Source organism: Leptosomus discolor, chromosome 8, assembly GCF_034619465.1.
Source record: "Leptosomus discolor isolate bLepDis1 chromosome 8, bLepDis1.hap2, whole genome shotgun sequence".
Taxonomy (NCBI): domain Eukaryota; kingdom Metazoa; phylum Chordata; class Aves; order Leptosomiformes; family Leptosomidae; genus Leptosomus; species Leptosomus discolor.
The window spans coordinates 41563440-41590121 of record NC_141398.1 but is presented as its reverse complement, the minus strand read 5'-3'; the positions used below and the strand labels follow the sequence as shown (position 1 = coordinate 41590121).

Sequence of the window (26682 nt, the reverse complement as noted above, 5' to 3'; positions counted from 1 at the left end):
CCTGGACAAACAGCTGGAGACACTGAGCATAGGACTTACATTTTTTTCTGAGAAAATGAATGAGAAATGCAGAAGCTTATTAAGTGGGAGTATAAAATGAATATCAGCTATGCTGAATTGAGCAAGGTTCCTCTTGGCTGCTTTCCTGGTGCAACCATAGGAAGCTGGGATGGGAGGCTCTGGAGGCCTGAAGGAGCATCCCACTGGGAAGCATTGCTCTAGCTCTTGTTTATACCAGGTCCTGGAGCAAAGATTACCCCAAAAAAAGAGGTTTCTGGAGGAGATTCGGCTGTTGGTAAAGGAGTTTCTTGGAGAAGGATCATCAAACATGAGCAGTACTTTGTTTTAGAGCCTGAAACTTTTTTCAATGGGAATTTTGAGACCATTGAATTTCAAGAAACTAAATGTTCATATTGCAAGAGATCAGCATTATAGACTTACACTTGGACTTCACAGTTCAGGGGTTAAGACGAGGAAGTAAGTCATTAGTTATGCAGGTTCTGATTTGCTGTTCAAGCAAATCCTTGTCCTGGCACAAGGAGCTGGATGTCCTATATGTTGCAAATAATAATGCAGTAGGGTAACCTTTTCTGCCTTCTGAGAATGCAAACGAGGTATCTGCTTTTCGAGTTAGTTTAATTTGCTGTCTTCATCTCTGCGCAGCTTGTTAGCTGAATAGAAAACCGTTGCTGCTGCCAGTGCAATCTGGATATTGTTTCATGGGACTACGGAAAGCGATTAGTTTGTAGCTCTCCAATCCGCGGTAATTTGCTGCTAATTTGTCAACAATCAACAACTCCAGTGGCTGCTGCATCTAAACAGCCACAATGCCACTGCCTTCCTCTTATCCGTGGTAGCAGAAGGTCATTTATAGCAGTGCTTTTCGTCTGCTGCAAGTGTTTTACTAAGCACAGAATAATGCTTATTTTACAAGGGGGAAACAAAATCACAATATAACTGTTACTTGTGACAGAAACCAGGTGAGGTTTCAGACTTGCCTGTGGCCAGGCAGCTCATTCCTGACACGGAGAGACCCTTCTGTCCCACAAGGACCTGGTGCAGCCATTGCACCCCAGGGGCTGGTTCTGGCTCTCATACTAAATCCTTCAATTAGGTTGAAATACAACTTCTGCTATCATAGATCAGGAAATCAAACAAGATGTTATAGTTGCGTTCATTGCGATTTTTTTAACTGGCCACTCTGCTTCTCCAGCAAGAGTAGCAGCGGAAACGCTGCTTGTGGCTCCTGTCCGGGCTGTTGTTGGGAGAGGCCAGCACCTGGCAGCGGCCGTCCCCACCGAGAAGCTCATGGAGGCTCTGCTGTTGAGAACAGCCTAACCCCAGGGAGGTCATCTCCCTGCCTTGCCCTGGCCACACCAGCACCACACTTTCAAGAGGCAGCACCATGAATTTTTATAAATTTTTCCTCTTTTGTTCAAACACTTGCCTCTTCTTTTTTTTTGAAGCTGAGTGCTGAGTGTGATGAGCTGAAAACAATGTAAACCTTACCCTGGCCCTCTGAGATATTCGTCTGCACCCTAGAGAAGAAAAAGCAAGTGAGAATGGCTGGTTAATGAGGAGCAGAGGAGCTTAGGTCTGTTTGGTGCCTGTTTCTGAGCTTTCCAAGAGATCTGGATTTAACAGGCTGTTGCAGAGCTGTGGTGTGCTGGAGTTGGTAGTGTTAGTCTCTGCTTCGGGTTGATTGAAACCCTGATATATCATCCCAAGTTCACTTTTCTGATATTTCTGCCAAAAATTAATGAACAACTTTGGAGGCTTCTGTGCTGGCAGTCTGCTGATAGCTCCCGAACATTTCAGCTAACGCTGGGGCACGGTGCAAAATGACATATATTGCCTTTCTAAATCTGTTTTCTGAGTTGTCCTCAATCAGAAGCGGGGACATTAATTTGGCAGAGGAGGTCAGTATGATGCCAGTATCTTCCCTTCTTGCTCTTCCAGTAAAATAGCATCTAAATTTGGACATTAGTGTAGTCTTAGAGAAATAGGTATGTACACACTTTCTGGGCAAGGTTGCTGCAGGTCTGCAGCCCCATAGGCTGGGCTCTGCTGTAGTCTGCTCTGCTGCAAGCATAGTATACATGGTCCTCTCTCCTCCCTCATCTGAGGGTTGCCTGTTTTGCTGCTCTTTTGGGAGTGAGAGAGCCTTGTACAGACTTCAATGTGTTTTAGGAATGTGTGAGAAGTTACTGTCACTAAACAATGGTGTTTCCCCTTCATATTATTGACTTAATATGAAGAACGTGCTATCTAAAATGTTCTTCCTTCTCTCTTTCCTGTTCACCCTGGACATGTGTTCACTGCTGCTTTCCAAGGAGGCCAAACGCTGGGTGAGCTCCACGGTCTAGATTTGCTGCTGATCTCAGTGCTCAGAGCTGTGGGGCTTCTCATCCTTGAGCTGTTCCCTAAATCCAGTGGGCTACACGGCACATCCGACAGCTGCCCTGGCACAGGAGCTGCTGTGCCCAGACTGTGGCTGCTCTAGCAATTTCTTGAGAGTGTCAGTCATACCCTCCTGATCTAGCTGGGTGCAGGAGGGAGCTGTAACTCCAGGGTCTGCTTTTCAGCAAAATGAAGTTTTTGGCTGCCTTGCCAGGGATGGAAATGAAATGACCTTCTGATAAGTTCCAGAAGCGATATTTTGACTTGTCCCTGTAGAGAATCCCAGGTATTCCTCTTTGGTGCTGAACATAGCAGGAGGTCAGGCACTGTGGTATGCAAGTGGTCTGTCCTTAGCCACCCTGGAGACAAGGGACTTTGCAACACATTAGCCATGGTAGCTTCTCAGAGGTGTTTGGTTCGGATAAAGCAAAGGTAACCTGGAGTTCAGAGATGCATAAGCTCCCTTAGGCCCCATCTCATTGTTGTGGGAGACCTGATGGAGAGCATGCCTAGTGCTGTCGTGTTTTTTTTGTCTCTGCTCATCACCCCGAGCTTTCTGCCTTTCAGCATATCCAGTGTGATGCATCTGGAGGAGGATCATGGCATGGCAGGAGTAAGAGCCTTGCAACAGCCTGAAACCATGTGTAGCTTTTGATGTGCATGGGGAGAATTGCAAAACAGTCTCCCAAATAATCCCGCCCCTCTGCTTTGATGGTGGCAGAGCTCAGTAGCAGATTTAAATATCTCTCTGTGATTCCCAGGCCACCTCTACTGTGCATACGAAGAAATACTTAAACTTGCAGGGAATTACATATAACACTGTGGTTTGCTGATGCATAGAAATGAAGTATTTGTTGCGTACAAAAATAGCAACTGTACTATTTAATATTTTAATACACGTGTCCAAATACCAGGTTTTCTCCCACTATTTATTTTAATGTCTTTTTCATGGTTTGTAGTACCATGCAGAGTAGTTGTTTTTAGGGTACTGTAGGAGGCAGATTCTGTTTTCTTTCAGGAAGGTCTCTTTGGGAGAATTTTGCCTTAAATGGAAGGAGGAAGTTTTGAAGTCAGGTTTTACAGCTTTGGGATTGCTGGAACATGGAGTGTTCTTGTATTCACAGCAAGCTGTGCTGTCTTTGTGACTTATTTCCCCTTTAGATCAAATGTTTAGAGAGGCTGTCAGTAGCTCATGTGCTTTAGCTGATGGTTTGGTAGTGATGTGTGTGGTGGGTTGACCCTGACACCCAAATGCAGTGTTTCATGAGGGTGACTGAGGAAGGAGTCTGCCACAAGGCTGCCTGGGCAATAAACGGAAATCTTGGGGATCAAGTGGTAGGGATGAGAGGTTGATGATGTTGCAGCCACTTCTTTCCATTCTTCTCTACAACAGAAATCTTAGTTTTGTACTACTGTATCCACAACTCAAGTTCAAACAGGAGAAGAAGGTAGGAAGTGTGTTCAAAGTCAGTCAGCCGTTCAATAGCACTCAATATAAAGGAGACAAGCTGAGGCCAACTAAGACGAAAAATAACTGAGAGGCAGTGGCAGTTGTATGTCTGGAGCTAAGCTGGGTCTGCTGATGGCTGCAACAGCTTGGAAACAGAAATCTCCTCTGCGGCCGATGGGGAGAGTGAAGAAAGGAGGGAGAAGGTATGTCCCCAATGTCTTTATAATTATTTATTTATTATATACAATATATTGACGGTATTTAGCCCAGAGGAGCCCTGAGATCTCCTGTGTGCTACCACACTGACTGGTAAATACCCTTGGTGCGCACCCATCTAGGCTGCCTCTCCTCCACCCACTCTCGGCTGCCCAGGCTGGAGCCCAAAGGCAGGTATCAAGAGTTCAGGTATTGCCTCTTAACGTGAACTGCTTACCGCAAGCTAAAGTTTTCTTTTCCTGAATGTTTTCCCATTAGTCTTCCCTGAGCTACACCAACATGTTCATGTACAAAGTGTCCCAGGGGCCAGATCACCTGTGGTTTTCATAAATTATTACAGAGCAGCAGCATGTGGAGGGGGCAATCAGCATTTCCCTTGTGCCGCTACAGATGTGAAGCAAAAGTATTGAAATTGGCTGTTGACATTAACTTTATTTTTAAATTGCAAGAAAAGAAATCTAATTAGCAAGCAGAAAACTGAAACAGGTTAACTCCTGTTTTCCATAGGAAAATGGTGGATTAAAAAAGCTTTGTGGACTACTGGCATCTGTCTGAATCCTCTTCTAAATGTCCAGATAGGGTTTGTTGTAGCCTTTAGTAAGCAGCAATTGCATTGAACACTTGCAGCCCGGAGAAGCCTGATCCCAGCATTTAATTTGTGAAGAACTGTGAATGTCCTTGGAAGGCATTCCTAAATTGCTGGGATGAAACATCCAAAGTCAATATATAGGGTGAGTGCAGAAAAAAACCCCATTTAAATCAGCTCATTAACTAGGGGGAGGATTATCTGGGAAACTGAAAAAAGTAGAGCCTTCACGAAAGACAGTGGGAGAAAACGTGCTATGTCAGTCCTGCATGTCTCGCTGCCTACTGGCACACATTTGATACCTATCTATAGCTGCTATTAGAAAGAATTTCAAAATTATTTCTAATTCTAGGATGATGAAAGGCTGGATTTGATGATAAAAGCTGAGCTGAGCTGGGGAAAATTCTGGCATGTTAATGGGCATTGCTGGATGCCCAGGCTATTTCAGGTGAGAACGAGGTGCAGCTTTCTGACTTCACTGGAAGTCCCCACTTTTCCCCAGGTCTTAAAGATTGCCAGCCATCATCAGCTTGATACATGCGTACTCATCATCCTAGACAAGAACCAGGCTTTAAGTCATTCCTCAACATCTCATGCTGACTGATGTGATCATTTTGAAAAGGAAGTCACTTTTCCCCCTTTCTTAATGGAAATGAAAAGTTTAACCCTGGCACAAAAAGGAACCTCAGTCCTGCTATATCAGTGCCAATAAAGGTTTTTGAATATGCACCCATTCCAGTAGTACCACAAAACTGCATCACCTGCTGTACAGCAGAAAGGAAAAGACAAAAATTGTCTTAATATTTTATTTGATGAACTCCGTGCTTTGATACAGAGAGAAGTACCTTCAAATTTCTGAAGAAGAGCTGATCTTTATCACTGGAGTAAATGACTAGGGAGGGGTACCGGCTGACTTCTTAAGAGATGTTCTTTCATTTGCTGTGTGAAAATCATGTCTCTATAAGGCCTTGTCTGAGCATAGGAAGGAATGATGTCTCAGGAAGATAAAAATCCCAAAGGTTTGTATAAACACACAGCAAAAAGAAGATGGTGATGCTGAAACTAGAGTTGCATGTGGCATTTGCCACTGGGCTCTGGTGCACATGCACAGCCTGCCCCAGGGTGAGCAACACTGTGGGTTGTGCGTGTGGGAGCTGTGGTGGGGTCACTGGCAGAAGGTGGGAGACACCGTGTCAAAACTGTGTTAATAGCAAGAAGATGGAGGGGATCGTGCCCAGTACACTGAAAAGCAATTATCAAGTGTTTTCCAATGAGTTGAGTAAGCAAAACCCAGCTCCTGAAGTTCTGTCCCTTGCTTTGTCTGTATGGGAAACTGTGGCTGCTTCTGTGCCAGCCTTTGTATTCCCATGCCAGCATCAACTAGTCAGTCCCATCAGCAATCCCAGCTGGCATTAGGAAATGCACAGGAGTGTTTCAAACAGCGGTTATGAAAACATCAGTCTGTGTCTCAGGTTGTCTGTGTGGATTGCTTGATGTGGTACTAACACTTGCAAAAACATCTGGGCTAGGCGTTAGTTACCTTTCAAAAAAAGGTGACTTCATTAGTCATGCCTTAAATTCCTTTCACTAGAAAATTACTATAATTGTAGTAATTTCCTTTTAATGATGTGTGTTACATCTCATTAGCAAAGACATTTGCAGAGGCTCCGTTCCAGTGGCAATGGTGCCGTCCTTGTAAGGAACCACTGAAACGTGGGCTGCGCTTCTCATGTAGAGCTTCTGTGGCTTCGCAGCTTCAGCCAAAGCTGGAAGTGATTCACCAGGCCTGCTTCCAACTAAATTCAGTTGCCCCTGAAGTAAGACTGTGATACTGGAGTCAAAGTGGGTGGATGATTTTCAGCTGGCTGCAGAGGAGCTGCAGGTGACTTTGAGAGCAGATCAGGGGCTGCAGTGAAACACACCCCTTCTTCAGCCAGCAGAAAGGTTGTGTGATGCCCTGCAAGGTGCAGTCACAGCCATTTGGCAATGCAGGAAACATGGCCCATGACATTCACGTGAGAATGGTAGCTCAGCAAGCTTGATTTGGGATCCTCTAGCAGCCTCCCCAAAGACACAGATTAAGATGTTGGAGGACATCAAGACATTTATCAGGACAGGATCTAGGTAAAAAGAAATGGTCTGAAAAATGCACACTGAATTCTTCTGAAAATGGCAGATGAAACTACTGTCTCCAGGCTTAGGAGCCTATTGGCTTCATTATCCTTGCCCCTGTTCAGCATGACCTCCCCTTGCAGCTGATTCTCAGTATGCATTTCCCAGTGTATCTGTGTTACAGCCAGAGCCATGGTACAGGGAAACGGGGCAATAAGCGGTAGACTGCCTGCCCAGGACATCCCCATAGGTGCAGTCCCACTGCAGAAATCCCCTAATGGGTCCAGCTGCTTGAACATGGAGAATATCCAGATTTCAAGGCAGGTTTTGCAGCTTAAAATCTCTAAGAGGGTTATTTTTAAGTCTCACATTTAGTATCCGATCCGCGTTTTTCAGATAGGATCTGTGGATCTGAATATAATTTTTCCTAACAGCCCAGGGCTGAAAACTCAAGTCTATATCCAGCTTCATTTAAATGAATAAATGACTGCTGCTGACTTCCGAGGGGGCTGGATGAAGGATCCAGGGTCGAAGCCAGTCCATGTTCTTGCTGGCTCATGTATCTGCACACACACACACACCCCCCACCAAAGAAGAAAAGAAATACAGTTGTCATTTTTATTCACAGGCCACAATAAAATCAAATTTGCTTACCTGTAGCTCTGTTGGCAATTGCACACTAAGCGGGTCTTAAAGCGTTTCAGAACTCATAGAGTAATAAAAATAAGTAATGAAATATATTCATAATATAGCTAGAAAATATATGAGCAGTCTCAACCTGATGTAATTGAAAATGGATTTAGCAAACTCAGGCTCAGAACAGTGACCTTATTTTGTAGATGCTTTAAGCTATTTGAATCACTGAGTGAATTTCCAAAAACCCAGCCATCAGATTTCTTATATTTTGGACGATTTATGATCTTAGTTTGATTTTTCCCCTGACTGCATTAGTGAGTGGGAACAGCCTGATTGTGCGAGTTAGAAGGCGTAAAAGCTGCCTCTAGACTCCTCAGATTTTCACGATGACAAATGGAGCAATAATGAAATCCCAGTTGGGGCTTTCTGATGTTCTCTGTTATATCCTTCTCTCTTCAGTTAGTTTTAACTTTGATAACTCTATTTGGCCAGTAATTTGCTTTGGTCTTTGCCTGTGATTTGATTATTTTGAAAAGCTAGAGTAAAATGAAGATTACTCTCGCAGGAAAAAATGATGGCAGAATAGCTGTGGCCTGATTAACTCCTTTCTCAGCCAATCAGCACCAATGTAGGCGATTTCTAGTTGGTGGCATTTGTCCTCGCTGCCAGCTTAGGTGTTGACTTCAAGTACTGGCTTTAAAGGGGAGGGAGGTGAGTAGGGTGAAAGAAGGTTTTCTGCCATTAGTGTGCTCATACAGGTGATAGTCACAAAGACTTCTCTAGATATTAAAACTGATGGAGGCTTTATTTTGCTTAGTGAGCTTCAGTGTGGAATCTCAATTTTTCTATTATCCTTCCTATCAAAACTAGCTACCTAGGGCTGAAGTGTCCCCAGACGAGCTCCTACCGGGCAGGGCATGTATGAGTCAAACCATACAATTGACGCTGCCGCTCTGGTACAACACCTGACAGTTCATTTGGAGAATTTATATCTCTTGCACTGAGGAGCTTTTGGCAAAAAGTAGGTTTCTGGAAGTCTTATTGGTTCTTTGGCAAGCACAGGCACTTCTGCTTTCAGAAAAAAACTCACTTTTCTGTGACTCTCCTGATAAGGCTGCTCCTGGAGCACAGCGTCCCTATCAACCCTTATCACAGCACACATCGGCGGGTGGACCTGCTGTCAGTAATGTTGTGGTCAATCTTTCTTGCCCAGGATTTTCTACCAGTTTAATTTTAACTGCCAAATCTCAGCCTGGTCTGCTTCCCCTTATCGCCTGAGTTCCCCAAAGGCTTCCTTGCATGCTGGCCTCCAGCAACCCACGGCTTTCAGGCTGTTTCACAATTATAGATATGCAGCCAAAGGATTATGTCGTTACTCTGGAAGACTTTTGCTTTGTGTGTTTGCAGACAAGTATTCCAGCTTGTATTAAATGATGATCAGCTTTAAGCTGACTGGTACTTCATGATGGTGTTGTTTGTTGGGGGGTGAAAGTCTCGAGCGCTGTTTATGAGTAGAATTTGTGCTTTTCTTCAAATTCCTGCTAGGGGACAACCAGTTCTGTGGGGTCTCCAAACAAGAAAAATGAAATAAAATTTATTGTCACTGCCTCCTTCCTCTAGATCCTTCGCCTGTCCTGTATTACTTTGGGCTGTTAAATGCCTCAAAAAATCTGACACGCGTGCTGGTGGTTTTCAGTGGTCTGACCCATCATGGTAGTTAGTACCTACAACTTTGAAGGCTGCAAGATAGGAATCAGAGCAGCATTTTGGCATAGATTTTAAACACTGATGTTTCAGACACTGCAGCAAAAATGCAGCCTGGCACACATTACTTAAAAAAAAAAAATCAAGCAAGAGTAAAATGAAAGACAAGTTATAAGATATAAACTAGATAAAGGAAAAAGATTTTTTTCCTTAAACTTAGAAACACCTTTGTGCCTTTCAGAGGTGAGAAAACTGTAAATTTGGATTAAAATACTCTCCTGAAAAAAAATCACTTGATTTCACAGTTTCTCTTTCTCAGTAAGTTGATTTATGTTACTTTCCTGGGAATTCTGCCTGCCCTCTCTGTGGAAGGACAATTTTGAGATGAACACACACTGATTTAAGGTTTGCAGGAATTGTACCCGAGATAAAGAACTGTTTAGCCCTCATGGGATAGAAATGCTGTTATCCTTTTGATCTTGATGCTTGAAGACCTATATTCATTGCCAGTCAGGATCAGGAGAAACCAAAACTTGATCTTGGCTAGGATACTGCATAAATAGGAGCGCTGTGGGGGAAGATTCTCATCCAGTTGTGCCATACGCAGAGGTGGATGGTGCGGATGGGGCTCTGCTCTGGGCCCAGGCTTTTTATCTCTTTCAGCAAAGAGTGTCACCACTGGGTTAGTCTCCAGGTGACACTGGTGGGGTGCTTCAAGCAATAGGTTCTTGTTGAAGTGCAGATGCTTTTAGTTTCCTGTAATCAGAAACTGTCAGCAAATCTGGGACCATCCTCTGAGCTGTGCATTGATATTCTGCACCCTGCCTGCTGTAGAGAGGTCACTTTTTGGGGAAGGAACACAGCAAAACAATGTAGGCAGCTGGGCACTGCCTGTAGCCATTGTGGTTCTCTGAAAATGATACCCTTTTCACCCAGTGTTGCTGTACATTTTGTTCTCCTGCTGTGCTTCTTTTGTAATTGTCAATTAAATAGGCATCTTAGACACAATTTATCACTGGTCTAAATTTGTCTGTCAGGCAAGGGAAACTGGGTTAGCATTTGGCAATGCAGGTATGTTTTAGGAGCAGCAGACTTATTTGGTTTGGGGTAGAAATATTGATATGTATGTGGTAAGTTGGCTAATTTGTCCTCTAGCATCATTTCCTGAAAGAGAAGCAACAGGGTTTATAATTGATTTGATTAAATAATAAATGATACATTCTCTGACTACAAAATAGGCAGCATTTCCAGTCTGTGAATCTTTTGTGGATATGAATGGAAAGACTAAATGATATGTGACCTGGGGTAGTTATCCCCCCCTAGGCACTGCTTTACACCAGAGCACAGTGTCAGCAGCTTGAATGAGAAACTAGAGGTAAATTAAAGTTTCTTTAAAGTTTGTTCTGTCTCTCTCCCATTGCTTTATTGCTGAATCTACAGGAGCTTTCTCCAGATCTTCTGACTTTCAGCTGTGGCTTTAAAGACATGCTGTACCTGTTCACAGAACGCAGAGAAAGGCTCTAGATTTAACAGTTAGGCTTAACTTTTGTTGCCTTATCAGCAAAAGTTGCAAAGGAGTCTTCCTTATATCTCATTGTACATGGATTTAACTTTTTTTTTTCTCTTGGTCACTTAAGTAGGCTGCAGTAAGCCTAGTATTAAATTAAAGCTGGGGCCAATATATAAAACAATATGTGAAGCGTACGGCCAGATATTCTAGATGTTGTTGTTCAGTCTCTGAGTTGAGGCCAGAGCCAATTTCCCACAAGCACTGACTACCTGTAAGGCCACTTCGCACAGCTGGAGGTGAGGCTGCTGAAGTGCCTATGCACTTCTGGCCAGAGCTGGTATCAAAATAAATGTTGAAGGATGAACTTGGAGCTTGTTGCTGAAATTACTGCAAGTTTCTCTCTAGATGCCCAGGAGAACATTATTAAACCTCTGTCTTGTGACTCCTTCGCATGCTGGTAGGTTTGCCAAAAGGCACCCAGCAAGCTGTAGCCCATACGGCCAGGCAGATGGATTCTGTCCGTCATCAGGTCACTTTAGAAGTAAAGCCACAACATTAAGGTGACACAGTCCTTGCATGTTTAAATAGTTGACAAGGGAAGCAAGATGTGTCTTGTTATGCTTGGTAGCTGCTATTTTCATTTCTGTCCAGAGCTGGAAGATGGACTGTGTTGGAGAAGATTCAGCTGGATGGAGATGGCAAAAGATACTGCTGGGCCTGTCATTAATTCCAACCCTGGGTCTTTGCCTATCTATTATATGTCCCTTAATGAGCATCCTGCATCATTTGAATGTAGAGTAGACAAAATGCTCCATAATTTCTTAAACGTAATTCAGTTTTAGGATGAAGCTTGTAGGCTTTTCATCTTTAGTCTTGAGTCATGCTTTGGCTTATAGCTCAATTAGTTGCTAATGGCCAGTGCATCCATACCCAGGAGCAATGAAGCTTCTGGCCAGTGCATCCATACACAGGAGCAATGAAGCTTCACCTGGATCTGGTGCTGCCAGGTCCCACCTTGTGGCCAGTGAGCTCTGAGCTGGTTGAGGGCCAGTTGTGCAGAAGCACTTTGAGATCACTTTGGTCTGAATCTTTAAATCTGAACATAATTCTTGATTTTCAATTGTTGTGCCCCTTGCTTTGCCCATTCTCTAATGGTGGCTGTGTTGCTGTTTGCAGATGATGGGAAGCTGTCCCTGGAGGAGTTCCAGGCCTTTTTTTCTGATGGGACACTCAATGAAGAAGAACTTGAGAAGCTCTTTCACACCATTGACTCGGACAACACCAAGTAAGTTTCCCTTGCTGACACCCTCCTGTTTCACAGAGCCTTTGGATCACAGTAATAGTGCGCAGGGGCAGTGGTGCTCTGGAGAGCTACACTCTGCAGAGGCTGCAGGGGTGCAACTTGCTTTGCAAAACTTTGCAAAATCTCGATTTCTGCTTGGTTTTTGTTTCATCATGATGGCCATTATGACTTCTTTGGTCTTGGTGTTTTTTTCAGGCCATTTTCCTTAGTGCAACCTGATCTTTATGGCATCTGAAATCGTGCTTTGTTTTAACCATGAGGGCATTTAAATGGCTCTTCATCTTTTCCACTTTATCTAAAAGCTTTACTGTACTATAAAGGGTAACATTGTGAATCTCTGTAAGCATCGTCCTATCCAGCTGTTCTACACACGACAAACTGGAATGATCCGTGGTCTTGCCTCTTCATGCTCTCTCTGTATCCCCTGTACTTGGGCCACGCCTCCCCGCCTCCTGTCCAAAATATCCCCATGTGCAGTGATTGCTCTAGCACTTAATAGACAAAAGCCCCCCTCTCTACAAGGTGAAGTTCAGCTGTGTGGAGGCCAGCCCAAGCACTGCAGCCGCTGTTGTAGAAGCTTTGCCTCTACTCTGATCCCAGCAGCCTGATGTGGCTGTACTTCTGTCCTGGGCAAGCCTGGGTAAGACAGCAAAGGGACGGATCCACGAGCAGCACAGACCTGTCTGCACTGCAGCTGCAATAGCGGTTGAGAAAAATGATGGCAGAGGGGGGATCTAGGCATGCTTTAGTCTGACATTACATCAAAGGTGAAGCTAAATATGGCACCTGACTGCTATCACTGAGGATCAAGACTTTGCAGGCTTTGCTGAGCTATCAAATTAAGGTGACAAACTTGTTAGCAGCTGATGTTTCCTTCCCCTCTGCCTGTCTTTGCTGTCTTTCCCTCAACGTGCCCTCTGCCTGCCTCTGCCTTTGCCTTTGGCAGGGTCTGAGGTGTTTGTGAGCCTCCTGACAAGTTTCTGGCACCAGTGATGTTCAGGATCAGCATGAAGCCATGGGGTCTGCAGGGCCACGGTGGGAGCCCCCCATGCCAGTAGCTAGTGACGGTGCTGGGCACCAGCACAAAGAACACAGACCACTGGTGGGTTTTCTCTTTCCAACAGGAACCTGTCTTCAAAAGCCTGAGTAGTTTAGGCTGTTTGGAACTACAAACGAAAGCCAGCTTTGAGTCATATTCCAGTGTGACTCTTATTCCTCTAGAGACAAAAAATCTGTCCAAAAAGCAGATGAAAAAAGAATCCAATTTCAAATGAGAAGCCTTGCAGTAAGTGCTAAAAAAAATAGTAGTCTGGTTAATTATAAAGCTTTCTGGCAGCAGGTAGACCGAGTCTTGCCGTGTGAGTGGTGCATGCTTTACCACCCATCCAAATTAGCCCTTGGAAAGCAGCGATTGCTCTAGAGTGTGCTGGCAACAAAGCAGTGTATGTAAAACTCATCAACCCTGGTTCAGGGGCTGCTGCTGAAGATGTTTCTGAAAGAAAAGTAAATGTGAGGATTCTCAAAATCCCGTCTTTTCAATGTGTCTAGTTCCCAGTTTATTCCAAGATCAGAAATGCCAAAGACCAGCTTGGTATATACTATTCACTGAATAATTAGTCAAAGGAACTTAAGTGATCTTGTTACCAAAATTATCTGGGAATGATCCATCCCTTGTAATGGTTCCTCTTCAATAGGTGCTTGATGCTGCCTTATGCTTTGTGGGTCTGTTTATTTGGCTCCAGGTGATGCTCCTGGGTGGGCTGTCTATAGACTCTGGGACTCAGGTGCACACCTGCCTCCATTCTGAAATTATTGCATTGCCTGAGCTTATCAACTCAGGCTTATCATCTGGCCTTTGAAAGGATGCAGATAGCTGATGTGCAAACTGGGGTGTATAGGGGTTAGTGCGTGGGTGTTCCTTCTGGCCTTCTTGAAATGGGAAACTGGACTGTAGTCCATTTTTGCTTGAGGATTGTAGAGAATCTGCAGCTTGCTCTGAGCCTTAGTAAAGGGTGTCTTCTAAACTGGACAGAGAGAAAATGTGCCATTTCTAAATGCTGTGCAACAGTGTTGCCAGTAAGCAGGGTCTTTCTGAGCAGCTCCTGAGTGTGGCAAGACTTACCGTAATTCAGTAGTATTTTTCTTTTGCCAAGCTGGCTTGATCCACTCATCAATACCCGTTAGGGACTGATACTTGCAAAGCAGTGTAGCATCTGCTGTTATTGGCCAGAAGAAAAAACAATGAGTTGATCACCCTTCCTTGTTTTTTTTTATCTGCAAGAGCACTCTTAGTCCCCAGAAAACCTATTTCAGAGACGGGCTTCATGAAATGAGTAGTTTGCCTGACTGCAGTCTTGCATCTGGTACAGTCCTTCAAGTTGTGTATGTGCTCTTCACCTTGCCCTGTCTTTTGTTCTCTGCTGCATCTGTGGGAGGTCGGGCAGGAAGGGTGATGCCTCCAGCCTCTGGCACACCCAAGAGCTAGGACTGCAATTTTGAGCGCTGCTGTCACCGGGTAAGAGTGGAGTGGACCTTTCATTTTACAGGGGAGCATAGGAACAGTATTAACTTTACTTCTCCAAAAGGCTGTTTGAATGACAATTATTTGCTATTTGATAGAAGATTATTTATTTTTAAGGCTATTTTTGATATACTGTTTTATCTCTGCGTTTTTCCTATATTGCCCATCATGTTTGTTTAGTGTGCAAAACAAAGTTTGCTATTGAAATTACATTACAGATAAAGTAGAAAATGAAGAAAATTATGTTCCTGCTGATTATTAGTAATTGCTGTTACCAGCCAAATTACAAAATGTTGATTCGATTTCCTGGAGTATTTTTAGAATCAGGAAACTGCCTTACTGGAGTAGACAAAATGAGTGTCTCTACCAGTTTCTTGACTTGCTGTAGTTGGGAAGATGGTGGAAAGGAGAAAAGTTGGGCAGAGGAGTGGGAAGATGAGGTTGGTTGTGGATGCAGGAGTAGCTGTGCTGCTGTGTGGAGTGTGTGCCAGTCTCGGGCATCACAGTCAGACAGCAAAACACCCAATTACCAGCAAGGTACGGTTAAGAGGATGCTGAACTCAAATGAGATACCTCACAATATCCCAGGGGCACTAATGAGGCTCCTTCTTTCTTCTTGACTGGGAAGTGTCTCTAGGAGGTTAATGTTATGGTCCAAACACCCGCCCCAGGGTTTTATTAACGGCTATGTCCATAAGAGAACCCGCCATCCATGGCAGAGTGCAAAGACAGGTTGTTTCATCTGGCAGCAGGAACATGCAAAATGTGTCGCATATTTAATTTGGGTTTTTTGGCAAAGTTATATTCATAAACCTGCTGTTGCTTAAAAACAACGATCAAGTGGTGTTTTTCTCTCCTTTGCTCACACTGGCTGCCCTCCTTCCCTCCTCCCAGCTGAAGCAGGAGGTGAAAGCAAGATGTTGCTACGTGGTTTTTCACTATTGGTTTTAGCTGCTATTTCAGGAGGTTTCAGCAGTGCTTTATGGGGATCTGCCTGAAGATTAATGGGGAGGTAATGATATGTTAATATTAATGCTACTGGAATCGCACAAATTATGTGTAGACACACATACTTAAATATATATATATATTTGGTTTAGAGGCAGAACAGGGCTTTAGAAAACATTAGATTGATGTTCACCTGGGAAATCCTATTATATTTGCAGAGTTATCTACACCTTTTCTTACATTTCCTAACAATATGTATCAGTTTTAAAAGGAAAAAGACATTGCAAATGGCAAGTCAAACAAGTCTTAGGGTCACAAATGACCAGATAAAGCTCTTTTAAAATGTTACTGTGATACTGGATGAGAAACTTTCTTTGTCTGAACCCACAGCACCCATCTTCTTCCAGCTCCCTGGGCCAGCACTTACACCCACTCTGCATCCCCTCGAAAGAAAGGACCACTTCTCAGTCCTTGTGAAAGCAGGGAGAGGTCAGACGTGGCTGTTGACCAAACAAAGGTAGTCCTGGCAGAGGATTTTAAAAATGCCTTTTCTGTCTCATACATTTTTCATAGCTGCAGAGGACAATCCTTTGGGGAGAGATCTGCTCACTGGAGCAGGACTTCTCTGATGACCTGTACAGGTCCACTCACAAGGGGCCAAGAAAATGGCATTAGCATTCTGCCGCTCTGTCATTTGTTACCTCCTTGCTAGGCTTATGTCTATTCTTTTAATCGTTTCATTTCTCCCCCTTCCCCCTCTCTAGATGAGCTCTTCTCTCCAGTGGCAAACATTAAAAAAGGTTGGAGCATGCATACAGGATAATTAACAGAAGTGGTATCTCTTCTCAGAAACCCTTCACAGCTTCCCCAGACTGTCACTTTTGCTGGAGGTTTGTGACAAATGGAGGACTGAAGATGATGGGGTTCTCCAGCCTGTGCGGTGTTCAGCAGCATGCTGCCTCCTGCCCTTTGTGGCAGTTACCTAGGATGGTAGTCCAGAGGGGCGATGGTGGGGGGATGGATGGGAAAAATTAATCGCATACACTCGGATGCTGAACAGCACCTCTCTTGGAAGCATGGAGCCACCTTCCTCCCCCAGCCCCTCAGCTGCTCAGGTACCACAGGGAGCTGTATTATAAACCAGAGTAATTTGGGATCACTTTGGGGTGCAGGGGTGTAGTGGGGTACGGTCAGGGCAGCTACCAACCCGAGTGCTCTATTCAACCCCAGAGCTACGGGAGGCACAGCTGCACAGGGCCACCCTGGAAGCAGGTAACGGTGCTGATGAACTTCTCTGCCTGCACTAATTAGTCCCACTGCGAAGCGGAGCGTGTCAGCCTGGAGAGCGCTGTGTCGGCACAGCCATGCTGCTTCCAGTGGTGGATTCAGCTCCAGCATTTCAAGAGACCTGCAGTGCCAATGTGGACAGGGTGGGAGCTTTGGGCTGCCCCTGCTTTTGCAGGGAGATTGGGCGTACCTGGCCCTGCGCAGGGTGTTCCAACAGCTGCAGTCGCAAGCAGAGCTGCTGGTGGGGGCAACCTGCTGCCTGGCGAAGTGAAGCTGGCTGACGTGGGTCCAGCCTGGGCTGGCACGGTGGGACAGCTTCTCAGCAAGCGCCGGTTACTTAAGGCTGATGGAAGCAGAGCAAACAAGGAGGGACAAGCCTATATTTCACTGGCGGTTAACTGTGCCGGAGAAGCTGTTAAGATCATGTTAGTGCTAATGAGGGATACGAGCTGGAGCGAGCTGTCTCCTACAGTTGTGACTTGCTGCTTACAGTGTGTGTTTCAAGCTGGAGGCAGCCACGCAGAGCATTGGTGCCAGTGCCGAGGGCTCTAAGGAGAGGGAGGGAGGACAGCAGCATGCGTGCCTCCTGCCTGGCCTTCCCAGGCCCCTTCCTTCTGTAACTCAGCTGGGAAAAATCCCCCAGCTCGTGTCTGATTTTGACCCTATGCAGAGATCATCAGGGCATTTGTGGGGCCAGAAGCTCTCAAAATTGGACTGATAGCTTGCATTAATGAATTTTGTTTCCCCATTACTTTGAGAGTAATGTTTTTTTCCATTAGACCCTGTGCAAACACATAAAACTTGGTGCCTGTGAAGTTTAATGCTCCATGATGGTGATCAGCATCCCAAAAAGTGGGAGAAGATGCTGGCAAGGTGCTGCTGGTGTAGTTGGGGGTCCAGACTGATGCTGTTTCCCGTGGAAGGAGCTAAGCAAGATGTCTCAGTAGCAGCCCTGCAGCTCTCTGGCTTGGTAGTATGCTGACTCTGAAAACTCCTGGTGTTGTATAAGAGCAATGTAGCATTCTGGAGGGGTCAGAGGCAAAGGAAAAGGAATGCAAAATCTGTTCCCAAGTGAACAGCAGGCAGTGAACAACTTGCAAGGAAGCTGCAAGCTCAAGCTATACCTTGTGCTCCAGCTGGTAGCCTGGGCAGAAATGGAGCGTCACATCATCACCAGTGAGCATGAGGTTCTCAACACCCTCCTTCCATCACACAATGCTGCTCCAGACCCGGACTCCTTCAGGACCTTCGATCATGCAGCAGCCTGCTGTCGTTCTGCTTCAGTAATTTTTTTCCTCTGGTGGAAGAGGTCTGTTGTTACCACTTTGTTTGGATACCACAGTCCCCCCAGGCATACCCTCTGCGATGCTTTACCTTCCCACAACCTGCGTTGGGTCTAGTGTCCTTCGGTGTGAGGAGACTCCATCTGATAGGGTCCATTATGGGCTTTAGCTTGTGCTGACCATGCTTTTCTCCAGGCTTCTGTGGTCCCGTCCTCTCAAAGTTGAACTGAAAATACTTCCACTTCTTGGGCAAGGAACAATGATGAGTATGATTGAGTAATTTTTTCCTGTTTTTCTCCCCTTCCCTAGTCTTGGCTGTTTGCATTGCAAACCTGACTCAGTGGAGTGCCGGATTTGTCTGGGAGCCAAAGCCCACACTACAGAGATGGATGTGCTCATTGATACCAACTTAATTTTTGAATATTGAATGTTCTCAATTAGCTCTCTGGGAAACAAACATGGATGGTATAATCAGCTGAGATTTTGATTAACTGATTCAAGAGATAGCTCTCTTCTGAAAGGAACAAAATGATTGCACAAAAATTATATGTCTGGCTCTAATTTCTGGTGCTTGAGAGTGTGGGCATTTGGTGGATTTTCTTCTTTCTGTTTATGTGGAAGATGTTTTTTTGAGTCCTATCTTATTCTCCTCTGTGCCAACATGTCACTTATGCTATATACTCTGCTCTACTTTTCGTTTAAGTGGAGAAATACTTGGTGCCAAACTGGTGCTCAGCAGCTGTGTGCTGATAGAGCTACAAAACATCTCAGTTTCCAAAGAAAAGGGTTTTTTTTTAAAAAAAAATCACTCACCGGGAAAGTCATTGGGAGAAAAATGAAGCTGTAAAAACTGCACAGAGACCTGTTTGAAAAAACATTTGAGAACCTTTTTCTATTTCTAATCATATTTCTCAGCTGTTTTACCAGGCAGCCTCTTGGCAGGGTCCCTGGAGGGAGCCTGTTTAATGCTGGTAGCAAGGCAGATTGGAGCTGGGAGCAGTGTGCTGGTGTTTGCTGCAGAGGGTGAGGATTGGAGAGGGTTTATCTGTGCAAATAGATCAGAGAAGTATCACACCAGAGGGTTTTCTAGCTGGGACTGGGGCTCGGCTTCTTATTTTTCAGACTGTGCAGGGCTGTCCTGCATCAGAGATTTTCTTTTCTAGGGAATGGAAAGATACCAAGATCTTGCGTTAAAACCATAAAAGTGACTAAGATTTAATTCTAAGCAGCTGCTTGTGTTCGAGTCATGTAGGTATTCAAAGAGATAATTTTGGTTTAAGCTGCAGTTTTACAAGTTTATCCGTGTGTTTTTTTCTGAGTGAGTGTGCATGGGGCACCACGATCAAGCAGCAGCGTCCAGCTGCTGTTTGGTAGGGAGAGGAAGCTGTCTGCCTTGGGACTGAATTTGGGGAGATTTAGATGATTTTTCAGTAGCAGGAGAAGAGAATACATGAGAAACAAAGATACTGGGAAAATACAGGTCACAGAGTACAAGGATTTCTCGCTTTACGATTCTTTTACTAGTTCCCTGCCAGTTGTGCGTCACATACCAAAACCTGCATGTTTGTTGCTCTAATTTCTTCCTCTCCTACATACAACTTCGGTGATAACCAAGATACCTCAAAAATCGAAAAGGAGGAGGAAGCTGATTTTATTTTAATTCATGCTATCAACACCTTACCATTTGCTTCTGGCAATTAGCAAATCATTCAGCTGAGCTCCGAACAATTAGTTTTTCCCTGTCTCTTTTGCAGTTCAGTATTGTAGAGTTTACAAATAGAAATCAGATTAGTCCAGGCTTCCATATCAAGTAGAAATAGGCAGAAAGTTAAATGTTCATTTATCAAAAAAGACTATTTCTGACCAATTCATACTGTTAGCAGTTTGTGCAAAAAAACCCCTGAGACATCCTTGCCTCCCCCCAAAAAAAGAAATAGCATTTATTTGTTTTAATGGTTTGCTCTGAAAATCAAGCTAAGATATAATGAGAGGTTAAAAACATGCATAAATTACTTTTTTTTTTGGTGGAAACGAGAGGGCCAAGATGTGGAGGGAAGTTTGTCTCTGAAAAAACAGCTGAAGTATAGCTTTGCTGCAAGACACTGAGAGTTATCAGTGTCATTAGCCTGCCCCTATGAAGGTAAAAAAATCACAGCATCCCTTGGCTTTCTTGCCGAGGGAGGACTGGGACACCAACACAGCAGGGCAAGGACAAGGGTTTATCTGTCAACCAGGTACAAGTAGCTCTCCTCTGGGTAACTCAGCCCTGCAGCGGCCAGTACAGTACCGCTCCAAATTCCGGACAGTGATTCCCAGTCCCTGCTATGCATACGTAAATCTTTTCCACCTTTATAACTGGTTTGTCACTGTGTCCGCATGCCTATCTTGTTCTTGTCCTTGTCATAGTGGGCCCTTGCAGAGCAGCATTGGCTTTGCAAGGGCCCTCAAGTTCTCTACAGCAGTATTTGGTGGGGTAGTGACCTGAGCCCCTCCAGTCACTGCTCAGCATCACGACTCTGAGAAGAGATGCAGCATAAATGTGAGCGAGTGGTACCTGATAGTTGCTCAGATTGCCACTGCTCTTGCTTTCGGCGTGCGGCACCATAGGATTGCTCCCTGTATGCAGGGCATGTGTGAAGCTGTCCTGGCTGAATGTTGATCAGGCTTTAACAAAGCAGCTGGGAAAATATTATTAAACTGGCCAGACTGGGAAAACACTCGTGGGTTGAAGGCTGAGTGGTGAACAGGAGCCCATCTGGACAACTTTCTCTTTCTTTGTTTTTTAAAGCACTTTATTGAGCATCCCACGGCAGGAGGGCTATGTTGTGATTTCATAAATAAGCATCATAGATTGAAACCATCGTTTTCCTTCCTGGTTTGGTTTGTTTTTTTTTTTTTAAATATATTTTTCTGCAAACAGGAGATCCCTATTATGCAAAACCAAAATAGTTATAGTAACTATCCCAGTAATGAAGTTGATATTACAGAGCAGTCCAAATGCATCACAAAGAGCTGGTATTTAAAAGTCTATTTTAAGGCTGATCAATTTGAACAGCAAAATTTTGATGTGTTGTTAACTCAGACACAACCGCTGTACTTACTGTTGGTGAAAGGCATATGTGAGATGAAGCCTGAAGTTTAAAGCAGGCTGTGATGCAGGACACAGGCTGAAGATGCCAGCTCTGCATGGGACCAGGATGGCAAAATTAAATAATCAATTATCTCAATGCAACATAACGAAAATATCACAAAAAAACCCATGCTGTGTTTCCAAAGCAGAGCTGGTGGAAATATCCTGAGAGCAAAGGGGTCAGCTGTGCTGCCTCTGTGCTGGCTGTGACATGTACAGCCCATCCTTCCAACGGTTGTAGTCCCAGTTTTGCCTGACACTGTCTGGGGATAAATTAAACGAGAGCTGATATAACCCAGTATATATACACACTGGGTCCAAGTGTGTATATAATAATCAGCAATTTAATAAACTCAGAAGTGCCAGCCCTCCTAGCAGCTGAGTTACTTGTAGGCTGTAGTTAAACCTGCCTTCTCTTTTCCTTGATGTACTTGTTGGCAGAGTGGTATTTTCAAGATCAAGTCATCCATTCCTCCACCCGCCAAAAAAACATAAAAAAAACAAGTCAAGAGTTTAGATGCAATTTATTAAGGATTTGGTGCACACAGAGATTTGAAAATGTTTAGTACTGTACTAAACGTCTGTTTTATTTAAGGTGATGGCTGTGGTTAGAAACTAACTGTTGGATTAAGCTTAGTAAATCATTGCTGCACTGATAAATTTTTTTCAGCATATCCATTGCACTGTAAACAGGCATTTTATTGTGTTGTCTTCTTGTTTAGAGATTTTATGAGCTTTTCAAGAGATTTTCTTTTGCAAGTGCGTGGTTAGAGGTTCTGTGCACCTCTGACAAAGCAGAGAGAGATGATGTTGATTATTTTTAATAGACTGTGAAACGGCCTTACAAGGTACAAAGAGAGATGCAAGAGAAGGACACCTTAATCACCCCGAATTTTCTTCCATGGGCAGAAACAACCCCATCAATTTTTGCTCTTAACATGCAGATCCTGGGTGACCTGATTGGATACAGAGGTGGAAAAAACATCCCCTTGCCCGCAACTGAGTTACAGAAGGCTGTGGTGTTCCCAAACCCACAGTGCTTCTGTGGAGTGGCTGCAGGCAGCAAGGTGCTGTGACTTGCAGAGGGCAGGCAGGGAAAGTGGCAGTGAGACGTCTCTGCCTTGGACTTTCCTGCACTCCACGGAGTTTGGATTCATGATCAGCACTTTCTGGAAAATGACATCTTTATGCTGAATTTTTTATGTTAATTTATAGAAGCGGTAGGGCAGAGCCTTGCTGATGCTGAGCCCAGCTCATTGGCAGTACACAGACCCCAGCTCCGGAGCTATGTGACAAAGCAAGATGGTCTAGTACCTGCTGACAGCCTGAAATGCCATATTGCAGTTGCTGATGAATGAACAAACAAGTGTCTGGTACCCCGCAGGTGCCAGTTTATTGCCCCTGCCATTTTTCAAAGTGACATTTATTTCTCTTTTAACTAGCGAGAGCTTAGAGTATGTTTTCCAACAGCATCCAGACCACTTGTTTCATTTTTATCCATATTCAGACACTTTTCTTGGTGCCCTTGATGATTAGACCTGTGTAATTTGTTCTGTCAAATACTTCACTGCATAGAAAATGTTATTTTGCTTGTCTTGAAACTACTGATGAAATAAAGCATCTGATCTGCATCACGGATGGTTTGCAGCTTGAGACTTCCTTAGGACATGAGAGAGGCAACTGGGGTCTTCTCCGGGTTATTTCTGACCCGGACCTGCAGCTGTAGGTAGGGAATCGAGTCGCATGGAGGCTTGCACAGGGCAGGCTGGCATTAGGTGGGACCTGGCACTTCATAAACTGTGGCTGCAGAATAAATCAATATGCCAAGGGAGTGAGGAGCTGAACCAGCCTTGAAATATAGCAGCAGGTGGGAGTCTTTAAAAATGAGAAACTAAGCAAATAACGCGTTATGTTGTAATGGTCTCTGTCTTTATGGTAGATATCGATTCCCTGAAAGGAAATGGAAACTCTGAGAGCTGTGCTGCAGAAAGAACATAATACAGAGGCGAGGTGCTTAATCTTTGCCACCCTGACAAAGTGCCCATGCTGGTTTTATCAGCTGCACAAGCAAAACCAGGAATATTGCTGTTAGCAGGCATCATCACCAAACCAAGCCCCAGCGTGTGTATATGAGCCTTGTGCTCATCGTACCTTACACCCTGTGCACAGCCCTCGCCCACGGCTGTGGAGAGGGGAATGGGGGACATGGTCCATGGGTGCCATCAGGGTCACTCACAGGAGCTTCCAAGAAAGCATGAGCTATCATTGCAGAAGAGTTTTCCCTTTTTCAAACCCAGGAAAGTCCACACAAAAAGCCTTTCCTTTAGGACAGCGACGAGAGTGAAACCATGGTGGAGGTAAGGTGCTTTGCTGAGAGAGGTGGGGATGGATCCTGTGGGAGCAGACCAGCAGCTGAGATGAGGTCACAGGGGGCAGAGATCCCTTCATCTGCTGCATCCATACCTTTGGTGGGTTTGGTCTTCAGAGATTCTCTTTTGCAGGTTTAAAAGCCTCGTTACATTATTTTTGTGAGGTTTATTGCTGCTACAAGGACAATTGTATTGCAGGTCATTGGCTAGAGAAGAGACATCTTCCTATCACATCCCTAATTACTGCTCATGTTGAGTGCTATGACAACCACCTTTCTGCACCACGCTGCCAGGCAGGACATCTGCACTCGGGTATTGCAGGCTTTTTGGAGTAGGTCCAGGCTTTTTTGGACATATTGCTGCTCAAAGCTCGCTGCCCACCTGTGGGATTCAGTGCCATGATGAATCAATTAGGAGTTAGTATTCAGTGCTAACCATCCTATTTTTTTTTTTCCTTTTCCCTTGCAATCAGAGCTCGAATAGCCTTCAAAACGCAGACACATTATTGTGGAGGTATGAAAGCTGCTCCAGGCTGAACTCATCATCTTCTGGCATGGTGGGAAGGATGCCAGTGAGCAGGTCTGCTTGTCAGCCCTACACCCTGGGCTGCACGGTGGCTGTAAGGCCATGTGGCACTTTACTGAGGGTGTGACTGTCTGTGGGAGAACCACCAGCCACACTCGTGAGTCTGCCCAGGGGCTTCCACGTCAAGGCGAAGGAGAAGGGAATGAAAGTCTTTTGCTGGTGTTCCCCATCATGGTAGAAGGTCACCTAAAGGAACATCTTTGGTGATGCTGAAACCACAGAACTGGATATCTGACATGCTTTTTGTCTGGTTTGGGCAGTGAGAGCCCTACCTGACAGTGCTCAGCAGGGAACCAGGACCTCATGGTTTCTCTCTGTGTTTCTGCAGGCAGAGCAGGTCCATCCTGGCTCCCACTGCAGCCACTTCACAGAGACTTCTTGTGTAGGAAGGGAACAGTCTTGAAGCAGGATGAGTGTGTTTTGTCCTGAGCCTGCCAGATTTACTGTGTGTTTACTTTATTGTTTGTATTGAAGGTCAGTTCAGTTTACCTTGAAAAACCAGTGTTTTTCAGATTCCTGGCTTGTAATGAGGAGTTTGCTGCCCCAGTGCTCTGCAGCAAAGCACACAGTGCAGAGCACACAGTTTTGGGCGCTAGCATTTCCAGTGAATGCAGGCTTATGGCTTGAAAACTGGATCTGGGCAGTGTCTATATTAGTGAGAATGCAGATGGCTTATCAAGGTGAGGAGCCACAGAGAAAGCCATATGAAAATATTAATATTAAAATATTAATATTCAGTGTGTCTGAATACAGATTTGCTGTGCAGCCCTGCTGCTGCTCACCTTCTGTCTTGTAGAGCAGCATTAGCCACAGTGGCCACGCAGTATTGGAAAAGAAGTGAAACCACCCCTGTCTCAGTAACCATCTGCCTAAATCCAGAGGAAAGCTGTGCAAGGAGCAGGAAGGAGCCGTGTCCTGCGTTTAGATGGGCAAAACATCCTTGGCAACACTAGCCTTTAGCCTTCAAACCATCCGATGAATGAAAATCCTGCTGATAGCAAGGGCAAGTAGGTGGAGAGAAATTGTCTCCCAGAGTACTTAGAATCTGTTATAACCCCAAATCATGCACCGTATGTGATGAGGCTCTTCGTAATAAAAAATCTATATGTGAAAACTTCATACAAAATCCTCCTTTTGCTTGTCTCTGTTTCTGGGCAATTCTTTGTCCCAATTTTTATTCTCTGTGGCACCAGTGCTTCAGAGAAAAACATGATTCACTACTGGGCTTTCAGACCCCCTTACTGTGCTCCCTAAGTGCTCGATGATGGAGCACATGCCAAGCGAAGAATAAAGTTATTAGTTTTGCTTTGGAGAAGGCAGCATTTCTCTGCCTTTCAGGAACCGCTGTGGGAGCTGTTCTCCGTAGGTGTTTAATGTAAGTCATTGTGCTCCAGTGCTGAAAATGTCCCAGTTAGGTGGCAATCCATATGGACTTTGCAAAACTGCGCCTTTTTAATGTAGTATGGATTTTGGCAGAAACCTCTGTCTGGGGTGAATGTTGAGCCCCTGTATCAGCTCTTGCAAATGGGCTCTCCTCCATCCACTTTGGGAATTTAAATAGGTGGTACTCCCTGACCTGCTGGAAAAGGCAGAGCTGAATGAAAAATAACTGCTGGGTTATTTAAGACTTGCTGCTCACTCTATTTATTGGTTGTACTGAATTGTGTGCAGGTCAAGTGTGCCTGTATCAGTACATGCACCTTTGAATTATTCCTGCTGAAGCACACTGCAAAATACATTTTAAATTTATTTCATGCAGGAAACAGGGATATTTGGCAGGAGATAAAGTCCATCCTTTAAGGTAAGAGCCAGGTGGTCACCAGAGCCCTGACTGCTAGCTTGCCACGGCTAAAGAAATTAAAGGCAAAAGTGACATATGTTTTGGATACTTGTCTGCCTATGTCATTTGAAGCTGCAGCTGGCTGGATGCACTTACAGTTGTGGACAGCCTCAGCATATGGTTATGCTGTTTCTTTGCATGTGACACCTCAGATTTTGGAAGCCCTTTTTTACATCATACCATGAGTGGCTTGGGGTTGTTTTTTTTCAGGCAAGTAGGCAGGTGAAGGAGGTACTTGGGTGGGTCTTGGGAAGAATTTAGCAGTGTTCTCCAGAAGAGAAAGCTTGGAGAGTTGCTTGGTTCTTTAGGATTAAAGTTATTCAGCTCCTGGCTGGCATTCAGTGTTTGCTATTTCTCTTGCTCTGCCTGGAATAATTTCTCTCACTCTGGGATTTGTGTAAAAATGTTTCTTCGAATTCAGAAACTAACAATCAAGAGTGACCATCGGTGACCCCTTAGTAGGTAGGCATCTGTACGTACAATTTCCACTTCTGAGACGTTGAGATAACAGTGGTTGTTGCTGCTGGGACTAGAAGGTGTATCATCAGATATAATAATGCTTTCCAGCTGCACATGTTGTTTTTTAGTCTTTCCTAAATGAAAATTAGTTTTGCAGGTGGCTAATGCTAGAGGATGATTTGTTTCTCTGCTTGTTTGAAGTCTTGTAGAAAACCCAAAACTGTGAATAGAAGATGGAAATAAAAGTAGAACATGATTTCAGAAAAACCTCTATTTTCTATGCTGGTGAAGCAACTAAGCCATGTGGCTGCTGATGCAAACCTTTCATCTGCCCAAGTAAAAG

General features: G+C 44.5%; 1 protein-coding gene across 1 annotated transcript in view; it reads left to right on the top strand.

The window, feature by feature from the left end:
- NECAB2 (N-terminal EF-hand calcium binding protein 2) overlaps positions 1-26682 on the top strand; it is an 85545-nt gene that overhangs the window by 30242 nt on the left and 28621 nt on the right. The window contains exon 3 of the mRNA XM_086469391.1: positions 11791-11899. Within this exon, the coding sequence (XP_086325517.1) occupies positions 11791-11899 (109 nt within the window). The remainder of the gene's footprint in view (positions 1-11790; positions 11900-26682) is intronic.